Source organism: Daktulosphaira vitifoliae, unplaced genomic scaffold, assembly GCF_025091365.1.
Source record: "Daktulosphaira vitifoliae isolate Bord-2020 unplaced genomic scaffold, ASM2509136v1 Scaffold_3, whole genome shotgun sequence".
Taxonomy (NCBI): domain Eukaryota; kingdom Metazoa; phylum Arthropoda; class Insecta; order Hemiptera; family Phylloxeridae; genus Daktulosphaira; species Daktulosphaira vitifoliae.
The window spans coordinates 6,155,684-6,168,222 of record NW_026099574.1 but is presented as its reverse complement, the minus strand read 5'-3'; the positions used below and the strand labels follow the sequence as shown (position 1 = coordinate 6,168,222).

Below are 12,539 nucleotides of genomic sequence, written 5' to 3'. Positions count from 1 at the left end.
ATGTAAAATTGATTTACTTAGATATAGTTCATTTACACTATATCTAATATGTGATAAGATAATGCTACAAAATGAACTCCAAGTGTATAGTACATAATAAACGGTCTATTAATTACCATAAATCTTTTATACGTAATAGAATAGTGTTATACTGGTTAAATAAAAGTGATATTATTTTAAATTTAAATAACATAGTTGTTTTAATATTTTTTTATAAAATGAAAATTTTCATTTTATTAACACTAATTTCATCAAATGTATTAGCTGGGCCATGTAGAAATACAAACGCTAAAAAATGTGGATATGAGGTATTATTATAATTAGATTGATTTTTGTATAGAAAATTAATAAAATATTTTTGGAAAATTTCAAAATTATGAAATATACTTATAAATAAGCCATACATGTTATATTGAGGTGTATATTGTCATTTTAAGTTAAATCGTATACTATTTATTTTAGTAGCCACACATTACTAAGTTTTTAATGATTTATTATTTGAATAAATTCATTGATTTGTTAAGAAAAATGTATTAGTATTATGACTATGTATAGGATTAAGAACTTAAAGTTTCTAAATTAAACAAAAATAATAGTTATTTTTTTATGTTTCCCTTTTTTTTATTATTTACATTTTTTGTTTAAAGTATCAATTTGAATAAATAATGAAGAAATTAAAAATTAAAAAAATCTATGGATGGAAAAGTAAATATATTTTGTTTTTAAGATATTGCTTAATTTTAGTTATGTATTAACGAGTATTAAATTATAGTTTCATATTACCTTAATATTTGATAAAAATATTATCAATATAGTTGTACTTATCTTGAGTATTACAATAAGTAAAAAACAATAAACAAAAATACCTCATTGTAATTAATTAAGCAACTAATAAAATACTACCATTAAAATACCTTTAGTAATTAATTGGACTACTAAAATTATTTTCAAATATCCTCTTATTTAATAATTTTAAAAATATAATAATAAGATTGGCTAAATATAGTTTTTAAAATAATTAGTTAAAATAAAAATATGATAAAATTTTGTAATTAGTGCAAGACAGTGTTTTTACTAGAACTATTGAAAATAATTCTTCTCATAAATTTCAGAGGTATTATTATTTAAGAAAATTATATTTATTCTAAAAAACTATAAATAAGATATACTATTTTATAGGGTGGTTCAAAAAACATTAATTTAGATATTTGATCACGTCACCCCTCCTAATTTTTTTATTTGATATAAAAAATTTATGCTATAAACATTTTGACTCGATCATACTAACACTTCCTGTGCCACATTGGGGTTGAACATTGATCAAATAGAGTTGTTTTTTAGTTTTTCACATTTATTTCAATGAATATTATTTAATATTAGTGTAGAAATTTATAGAATATAAAATTATTTAGCATTAAATTAAAAAAACATTCTTAATTTTTATAATTTTGTAAAATCAATTATTTTATAACTATTTACTCATGTTTACATATAAAATAAATAAACACTTTGTGTAAAATAAATAGTGATTTTAAATAGAGACAAAAAATTTGAGGGTCTTTGCCCATCCAAAAGACTTAAAATCGTTAGAGTAATTTAAATCAAGTGTTATTTAAATAAAAAAGATATTAAATAAAATCATTACATATTACTAATTTAAAAAATGAAAAAATAACCAAAAGTAATAAAAAAATATGCACTCTTCAGCGGGATTTAAAAACTTTCTTGGTTGTTACTTGGAAACTTTTATAAATGCAGGATAACGTTTTTATGGTATAAAATAAAAATGATTAATATTAAAATTATAACAACTTGTCTCGAAGCTGTATTGGTAAACTAATTATCAGCTAACTCCATAAACATATTTTCACAATTGCATAACAAGTAAAAAATCTGATTGAGGGTAAGTGACGTGATCAAATATTTGAAGTCCGACTTTTTTTTCGAACTACCCTATAAAATAGTATAAATTAGTAAAATAGTAAAATCTTAGGATTAATATGGATACCTACGATCATTCATATTAGCAAAATTATCTAGATCTTCCTTTAAACTGATTTATGAAGACTCGTCTTTTTCTATTGATATAACCAATAAATCATCAAGTTGATCATCAAACTCAATGCGGGTCAGAAAGGAGTTATTTGATCGAGTCCCAAATTTCACGGTATAATTATTTTATATCAAAAAAAAATGGAGAGTGTAAACGTGTCAAATAACTAAAAATATTTTCATATGTTTTAACCACCCTAACAAACATGTTTTATTTTTCATTAAATTAAATAATTTAGGTAAACTTTGTCAAAATATAATCGACAGTATATTAAAAATTTTTTAAATATACGATTTATTGTTGCGATAGTTATTGAATAATAATAATAATAAAAGTTAACAATTGTCGCTGTGTTAATAATAGAACAGCTTTTATAATTCAAATTTTTTAATTAACTAATCCTTATCAGTTACCTACTTATAAGTACTTATAAGTAGGTACCTATAAAGTACCTACTTTATTTGGTAATTTAGTAATTTTAGTCAATTTATTGCAATAATGTAATAATGATTTTAAAAAACTCAAAATAAAATAAAATCATGGTATAGATAACGAAAAAAATTAATTGGAATCTACTCACATTAATTTTTTTTATTGACACCTATTAAATTATATTCAACATGAGTAGGAAACAAAAACATGTATAAGATTTGTTAATAATCCTTAATATTCCAACTAAATAAATATTCCTTTAATTTAATTTTTAGAGCAAATTGAATTAATATTATCTGGCCACGAAAAACCGAATGAGCATCCTAGATAATAGTTAGAAAAAAACGATAAAACCAAATAATTAGTGATTTAATCAAAATACCATTAAAAAACTTTTTAAATTTCATTACATGTAAATTAATCTGTCATTTTATTTTCCTATAATTTCTATTTTTTTTTTTTTTAAGAAAATGTACTTGACTATTTTGTTTGAAAACTATTTAAAATATGTTTACATATTCAATTAAATGGATTAATATAATTAATTTAATTAAAAAATAACACAAAAATGTTTGATTAATATACTATCGACTCTTTAAAGTCCGTCACTAATTTTGTCAGTCTTATGGATATCGATTTTTGATTGCCAATTCATTGTAATAATCATGACAAAATATTTAATAGTTAACATTGTATGATTTTATATGATTAATATTTTACCAATAGTAAAATTGTATCCATCCAATTTTTTTGTTGAGATAGAAATTAACTATACTAAATGGCATTCCAAAAAACCATTTAATATCTCAAAAAAATAAAAATCATTTTGATATTTTATAACTAAATAAAACATGTGTGGTATATTTACTAGTTATTATTATATTATGTATTATTTTTACAAAATATTAAATGAAATAAATGTTTTGTAATTAAATTAAACAAATATTTATTATTTTAGTCATGTCATCCAGTAAAAATTGATTATCTCAATGTTCATTTTGTCCCTCATTCACATGATGATGTTGGCTGGTTGAAGACTGTGGATCAATATTATTACGGAAGTAATAAAATATACGATTTTTAGAATTTCTTAAAAAATTGATAGCTCAAAAAGCCACAAAATATTACTGAATAATCGATGATACGTATTTCGGGAACAATATTACCATTAACAACACGTTTAACACATACTAATTTATAGAATACCAATTTTTAATTTAATTTTAATTTTAAATAATATTAGCCACAATTGATCAATTTTTATTATATAAATATTTAAAATTTGCACAATCCAAGGGATTTTAATATTGCTTCATTCATTAGGGAATAAAAAACATTTTTTGAATATTTTTATTTTCAATCAATATTTTTAACAATAATCTTTCACTACATCTTATTAAAATCAAGTAAAAATTATTAAGACCTCATAAATTTCATTCTACTTAGGAGCACATTACATATATTTTATGGAGTAGTTTTGTTAGTTTGGTTTATAAAATTCTAGATTATATTTAACTCATAGATGTATTATTTTATTTTAATATTTATAAAATACTGTTTGGTTTGGTATATTCATAAAGAAACACCAATGAACACCATTTGACCTTACATAGTTTAAGTTAATATATAATTTGATATTCTAAAGTATATTAGTATATTATACGTCATATTTTAAAAATAATTAATTTTTCGGTATGATTATCTATTTTACAATAAAACCTAGTATTTTAAAAAAGTACCTACAATAAATTTTCAATCTTTTAAAGTCGCACCTAAATAATATAAGAAGAATATCTTAAAAAATTAGAATGTATCTCACTAGTGATATGGCTTATTGGTTTTTAAAATTAAATAGTAAAATATTTATTTTGTAATTTTAGCTTCGATGCGAAGCTGAGGAAGTATTAATTTTACTGTGGTGCGTTTTTATTTTTGTGTATGTAGCCACTTTTCTCAGCTCTCACTGGACTGATTTCTTTCAACGATACGTCAAAAGATCACAAATCGTATCTAATTGAAGATATTACCATTAAAAGTTGAAAAAATTTCCCTCGTTTCCCGAAAATGGGGGAAATCTTCAAAAAAAATACAATTTTGAAAATCAGTCATTTTTGACATTTTTTTCCTTAAATTACTATAACTTTTTTAAAAATGAACAAATCAAAATAATTTTTTTTTTTATATTGAAACCTTAGATATTTATTTTTTATTTGATAACATTGTTTTGAAAAACTAACACTTAACATAGCTCACAGACTGGATTTAAAATAGCAACTTTTTTACAAAAACTAAGTTTTTTCAACATAATTTTTGAAAATGTTCCGGAAGTACTCCGAGCTTTAAATATATGTAAAATTGAAGCTAATGTTACGCACTATAAATTAAAAAAAAATTTGTCCCGACAACTTATCTTTTACGCGCAAACGGTTGTCGTATTTAAAAAAATGCTTTTTTCGTGTTAAAATTTTCGTACATCGATTTGAAATTTTAAACTTTAAATTGCTATAACTTTTCGAAAAAAGTATGTATCAACACACATTTTTTTTTTCTAAACACATTATATTTACTTATTATATTTGACATACTTTTTATTTAAATTGGACAATTTCTCTTAGGCGTTAATAGGCGTTCAAAACTTGAAACATACGTATAAAAAGTAAAACTTTTTCAACTTGACTTTTGAAAATGTCCCGGAAATACTTCGAGCTATAAATATGTATCAAATTAAAGCTTACATTAAGTACTATAAGTTCAAACAAAAAAAATTTGTTCTGACACCTTTTCTTTTGGGTAAATGTCCGTCGAATTTAACGAAAAATGTAATTTTTATGTAGTAATCACTGTGTAATATAAAATATTTTAATAATTGAATTTGCCATAACTTTTTGAAAAATGAACAAATTTTAATAATTTTTTTAGCTTTGATGCAAAGCTAAGAGGGTATTTCTATGACTATCATTTATTTTCTCTGCTTTAACTTGATATACTTGATATACGTCAAAAGATCACAAATCGTATCTAATTGAAGATATTACACTCAAAAATTGAAACAAAATTCTAATTTATCAATTAAACAGTTACTTATCCCATATTCTCCATACAGACAACTGTAATCATTTATTTATAATGTTTTCAAAGTATTTATTGATGAATCAAGTTTGATATGATAGATTTCAATTACAAAATTAAATCATTTTACTTTGTAATTTAATAATTTTTTTACTCTATTTGTGTATGCTACTAAAAGACTATAATATTCCAAATATTTTGGTAACATGTTGCTATATAAATCATTTCTAAAAAAAATGATTGTTAGTTTCTCCTGAATTAACAATAGATTTTTAGATATTTTTAACAACTTTTTTTTGATTAGTTATTTTAGTTAAAGTAAATCATCAAAATTAATTCAGTTCATATTTCAATTGTAGAATCTTTTTAAACGCCAAAAGTTACTAGGAAATGATTATTATTACTTCTAGTACAGTTATTTATTACGATAAAAATGCAAAAAAATTTTGAGCTTTACTGATAAATTTACTATAAATAGTTGTTATAAAATTTCCTGACTGCATATTAATCATAACGATACAATTTTTTTATTTCTTATAAAATTTCCTATTTAATGATGTCGATTAATGAAATGAAGCATTAATTTTAAACTATTTTTTTTGTTCTTAATTATTTTTTTATAAATAAATACTTACTTTTTAATAATAAGTAATAATATTAAAACTTAGAAGTGATAGAAAAAGTCTAATTGCACATTTAAAACATCGTGAAAAGTTGATTTGGGAAATTATATTTTTGTTTCTGATAAAAGTTCCTTGTAGTCCAGTGTATAAAACTTATAACTTCGTTATAAGTAACAAACATTTTTTAATTGGAAAGTATTGCATCAATCCCTTTAAATTTTTAAAAGTAAAGAAATATACAACTACTTTATTATTTTTATAATAAGATCTCCGTAAAAATTACAATATTAAATTAATGAATATCAATTTCATACTAAATTTAATTACTATAATTATTATTTATTCATATATTATAATTATAAATCAAATAACTAATCGTGATAAAATTAAGGGAATAAGATATTGTTGCTTTAGAAATAATCTACCCATTTCTTAAAATTAAACACTATCTACAGATTTGCATCGAAGCGTTTCTTATGATAGTGATTTTAATCACTGTCAGATCTCATCTTTACTTATCCCATCTATGCCTTGTCTACACTGTGCCTCGACCCCACTGTGCTACCGTTTTTTAATCGTTTATTATACACTGCTAAATAGTAGTAACAGGACTATAATCTGGAAATTCGTTTTTAATCCATGATAACAAGATATGTTCTTGATCGCGGTATTGAAATTAAAACTCTTCTTTCCATACATTCTCGAATAGTGATAACAAGAATACTTTATATTGCATTAATTCAGCTATTTTATGTTATAAATCATAGTAACTAGAAAAGATTTTTAAAAACGGTAATTATTACATCTACTACATTATCAAAATCTTAGAGTTTAAAATACATAATTTTTTAATTTATAGTTAAAAATATAAGTTGTCGTTATTATTTTTTAGCTAAACTCAATAGTATTTCTTAATACCGGATGTAGACGAAAATGTCCAACAAGGTTTTTTGTTAAGAGAGCCGTTGCATTTAATTTTGGCTCGTAATCTCCGTAAAATTTAGAAAATTATTTTTATTGTTAAATAAAAATATTTTTAAATATCAAATAGTTAAATTTTTTATTTATGTATATGGCTCAAATTTTTAATATGCCTTAATCATAAAATCTATATTATTCATAACTTAGAGTATTGAGGATTAAAATAATAAAATAAGACACCTAAGACACCTAAGACACGACGGGTTGCTATTATTAATCTTAAAAGGAATAATCGATGGAAAAAATCATAGAGGAAGACCAAAATTGCAATACATAGTTCGAATAATAGAAGATCAAGGATGTAATTTATATCAAGAGTTAAAGAGGAAGGCTAGTGATAGAGAAACATGGAAGTTGCTGCAAACCAATAATTAGATTAAATACTGCAGAAAATAAAATAAAAAATATTTATTACTTAATCACATGCTAATAATTTAAATTACTTTTTCTAAATTTCGAGGACTATTGTTGATCCTGGAAACACGTATAAAAAAGATATTCCATTTTTTTGTTTCAAGTGTTGTTTATCAGCATAATAAATTATTTTAATAGTTCTAATTATACAAATGCAAATCATTAATTATGATTTTTCCAGTTCGTGATTTGGATGACGGGACCATCGCACCACCTACTAAAATTAATTAAAAGAAGAAAATCAATTGTATATTCTCAATTCTAAATTTTTATTAAAAATGCAAATTTTTAAATAGTAAAATAGTCATAATATATTTGTCGTGTGCGAACATTAAAGTTGTTTCCCTCAGTATAAACGGTACACATGCAAACACGAGCAGTGTTTGGGCGACCAACAGCATCATCCGAACAATATTTTGAAACGCATATTATAAACGAGGTGCTGATTCGTGTGCGTGCGGGTACCATTTAGCTGCAATCTTATGTACAGGTTTTGAACGACCGGCAGCGTCGTCCATACAGTAAAATATTAGTATGTTACTTTATTGGGTAATTTATTTTTAGAATTAACTACATGTACGCTCGTCGTAATCGGTTGCTATAATTGTATAATCGCTTTTTGCTTAAAGTGCTTGAGGATATATCCATGAAAGTTTTAACACATTCATGTATAATCGCTATTATTATTATTTTCATTTCTATTTTCTACTGCGACCTTTAAAATAATAATGTGTGTTTTATTTTATTATATTAATTTTGACAATTTCGTATACCTATAACTAGCGGCAGTGGCGTAGATACAGGGGGGGGTTTAGGGGTTTCAACCCGTATTAGAACCAAACATATAAAATTATTCATAAATAAAGTAGAGGTGCGATATAAAATTATTTTTTATCATTATTTTTTTACATTTTGTTAATAATATTATCAATTAATTTTAAATAAAAAAATACATCACTAAATATTAAAAATGTAATATGAAATAACCCCCCCCCCCAAGAAAATAATCGTATCTACGCCACTGACTAGCGGTATTATATTTAAAGTCGCACCCCCACCATTAGCACCCACGAGCCGCCACTGAATTTTTCTGTAGCTATACTTATGTAGATAATACTTCCTGAGCAAACATTTTTGTTAAGTACCACCATTGACAACGGATGAAGTAGTGCACCAGTACTGGCAATTGAGTACTCCCGTACTAGCGTAGTACTGGCTCGAGTCTTGTCAAAGTACTGTTCTTGAATTGGCAGTCAGTACTTGGCTGCATTGCTGGTGTAATATTGCTAATACAAAACCTCCCGTACTGATCTATCAGCACTGAAAAGCGTTATCATCCCAGATATATGTTAGTATTAGTCCAACATTAATAACCGCCGCTGCATTAGAACTGTCAATATTGGCGCAGTATTACACCTATTGTTAATTAACGTTTGGGTTTTGTGTATAAACTGTTTGCTAATGAACATAGTTGTCGAAGTATGTATAAGGTATTACTTAAAATTATAGCTATCCATCTATAATTTAATACTTAAAATTTTATTTATATATTATACATTTCATTCGATTAGCAATTTTTTAATACAATGCTAAAACACCTAAATAAATAGTAGGCAGTTTATAATTTTAAGTAAGAATACAAAAAATAAACACTTTATTAAAATGCTCTAGAGTGGAATGAAATACAACTCTTAAAAGTTTATAAATGGCATCGATAAAATATATTTACTTTTAATGTTAAAAAATTGGCCCCCTAGGTCGCTTATATAAGGAATTTATTCCATTATACGATTGTAAGTTTCTTAAGAAATATTAACTGTAAAAGAATGAAATATTGTATTTTATCAAAGTACTTTTATTATTATTGATTTACTTTTACTAATCAAGTCTTTGTAAATTCTGTACATCGATGCGTAAGTTTTTTTTAAATTTTAGTCAAGCTTTTGTAATATTATTTTCAAAAAAAAATAATATTCCTTTCTTATAAAATATAAAAACAAGTAATATTTTAAATCTTTTTAAACTAAATTGGTGAATCGATGAAATATTAAGTTTTAGTAACTTTTGTTTAATTGTATATTTAATTATTATATAATTATATATTAAAAAAACTCATTTTTAGCTAATAATTCTATACAAGCGGCCAGTGTGCAGTTTATATTGGACTCGGTTGTTGAAGCTTTGTCTAAGGATTCAAATAGAAGGTATATATTGTTTATAATAATTAATTGAACAGAATAAGTATGTTAAATGTCATTTTAGATTTATATATGTAGAAACAGCTTTTTTTTGGAAGTGGTGGGAAAAACAAAATGAAAACATTAAAATGCAAGTTCGTTATTTAGTTTCATCTGGTCAATTGGAATTTATAGGTGGTGCTTGGAGTATGAACGACGAAGCTAATGCTAACTACATATCAATAATAGATCAATTTACATGGGGATTAAGGTTTGATATCTAATGATCTTAATTTGAAACGAGCGTATTCAAATAATGTATTGTTCGCTCTATAGAATTATCTCAATAATTAGTTTCATGGCATTCTTTATTTTAACATTTCATTTTTGATATTATTAAAACATACCATTGGCATTTTTCACGTTGTTCTTTACCTCATTAGTCCCCAGCGCTACGTAAACGAAACTTTTATAAAATTAAGCGAATTTACTTTTTAACACGCTTATATAAGTTTCACGTGTATGTTTGTTGTAAGTTTGTAACTCTCCACGCGCCACGTGTTATTATACTCGCGGATCCCCGTCGTCTATGACCTTGAGACTAGACTGCCGTAACGCATTCACCCGACCCTGCTCACCTCATGCCTACAAAACACTGATCCTGGATAATTTTTTTATGGCGATATTGGCAGGTATATAGCGTTTATTATAAATAGTAATAAGACACAGTTGGAACTTATAAACACACTAACTGCCAATACATAAATTATTTCTATTGATAGTCATAATTGACAATAAACACTCTGTGACTGTGATAGCGATTTCATAAAAAACTAAAAAGTTTAAAATAATTTTTAGTTCCATGTACTTCTAAAGCGTGTTTTTTAGTTTTTTAAACTATATTTATTAACCTTAACAATTTATTCTCAACAGAACAATAATTATGTTGTTTATGAAATAATTCGATGTTATAAAATATTTTCATTTTTATATATTTATTTACTTAATCAATATTTCAAATTTCCTATGATATATTTTCTCAACTCAGAATGTGATTTTCCAAATTATCAATTTAAATTTACAAGGCCATTAGGTTAGAAAAGAAGAGATATTATCATATTTATAGTTTTTATATAACTGACCGTTTTCATTATTTTTGCGTTTACACAACATTGGGATTTCTAGTGTAACTAGTCGTCAATGTGTAGCACCGTTATCTCCCGGGGTACGTGTATCAAAATTAAATCAGTTTTGTGTGATTATTTATGCCGAATGGTTTTACGATTTACTGTAAAAGATCAGTGTTGATTAGTGAAGTGCAGTTTTAGGAAATATTGAATTGAAGTAAGTTTATTATACAATTTATTTGTTTTGTAAACTTTTTTTCCTACAACGTTAGAGTGATGTCTTGAAAAAACGGAAGACCTCTGTCAACTTTTAAGGTCTTGCCCGTATTGGACGAAGATGAAGATTTATTGCACACTGATATCATTGATGCCTGTAGACGAAGTTATTGACGAAGATGAACTTGATAGATGAAGATATATACGAGAACGTGATAAATTTACTAGATGTGGCAGGCACTAATGAAATGCATACAAGTTTACCTGATAGTTCTGAAGACAACGACGATCAGTCATTACCATCATGTTCAAAAAAAGCAAAAGTTAGTAAAAAAAAAAATTATAAATAAATCAAAAACCGGGCTTTCAAAGTGGTGAAAAGAGGTTCCAATATGTACAACAGAGAACCACAAAATTAAGAAAAACAAATTTGAAAGATATTGAAAATAGAATTGGTGGTAAAACGTCTTTTGATGTTTTTTTCGTTGTTTGTCAGTGATGATATTGGGTAAAAATAATATTTTATAGAAAAAAATTGGCCAACGATAAAAATCGGCATTCATTTACAATTGAAAATACTAGGCATAGGCGATTTTTTGGTAGACTTATTTTTTCGGGTTATCATACGTTACCAGATACAAAACTGTATTGATCCAAAGACGAGAACAAATGGATAGAATTAGGTAGAAAGAGATGAGTAGGAACAGATTTGATTCCATAAATCAAAACATTTATCAGATAACGATAAACTTGATAAAAACAATAGATTTTCAAAATTAAGATCGGTTTATGATTTGATAAATAAAAAGAATATGCACTTTGTAGTATTTTCTCATAATTTATATATTTATATAAATGTGCTATAAATCGGTTGACATAGTTGTAAGATGTACATCAAAGAAAAACCAATCAGGTTTGGTGTCAAATTATGGCGCCTGTGCAGTTTCAATAGTTCCTTGTACAATTTTATATAGCAAACAAATCATAATGTCTCAGTTAATTTTAAGTCCTACATAGCAGTTACACTAATGAAAATGAATGAACCAGCCATTGAAGATTATAATCAAGGCCAAGATAATGCAGAACCAAGTAACCAAATAAACTTCCTTTCCAATTCAAATTATGAACGACCATCTAAAAGCCTAATGTAAATTATAGCTGACAATGTCAGTCACGTAATAGTATAAGATAAAGATTAAGCGAGAAGACAACGTAGCCAGTTTAAAAAAAAAACTATATACAAGTGTGTCAAGTGTCAAGTGCATCTTCACCCAAACTTCTTAGAACAATAAAATAGAACTGTATATATTGTAAAATAATATATATAGTTAATCTTAAAGTTGCGTATACGCAACTTTTTATTGTAAATGAACTAAAAAAGTATTATTATTTTAGCTTCGATGCGAAACTGAGAAGGTATTGGTTTTACTAAGATGTGTTTTTTTTT

The 12,539-nt window shown here is 25.0% G+C and overlaps 1 protein-coding gene across 1 annotated transcript in view; it reads left to right on the top strand.

The window, feature by feature from the left end:
- Positions 1 to 104: 104 nt before the first annotated feature.
- The window catches only part of LOC126902964 (lysosomal alpha-mannosidase-like), a 23,131-nt gene continuing 10,696 nt past the window's right edge, over positions 105 to 12,539 (top strand). The window contains exons 1-4 of the mRNA XM_050680790.1: positions 105 to 308; positions 3,444 to 3,546; positions 9,695 to 9,776; positions 9,835 to 10,020. Of these exons, the coding sequence (XP_050536747.1) occupies positions 219 to 308; positions 3,444 to 3,546; positions 9,695 to 9,776; positions 9,835 to 10,020 (461 nt within the window). The 5' untranslated portion in view covers positions 105 to 218. The remainder of the gene's footprint in view (positions 309 to 3,443; positions 3,547 to 9,694; positions 9,777 to 9,834; positions 10,021 to 12,539) is intronic.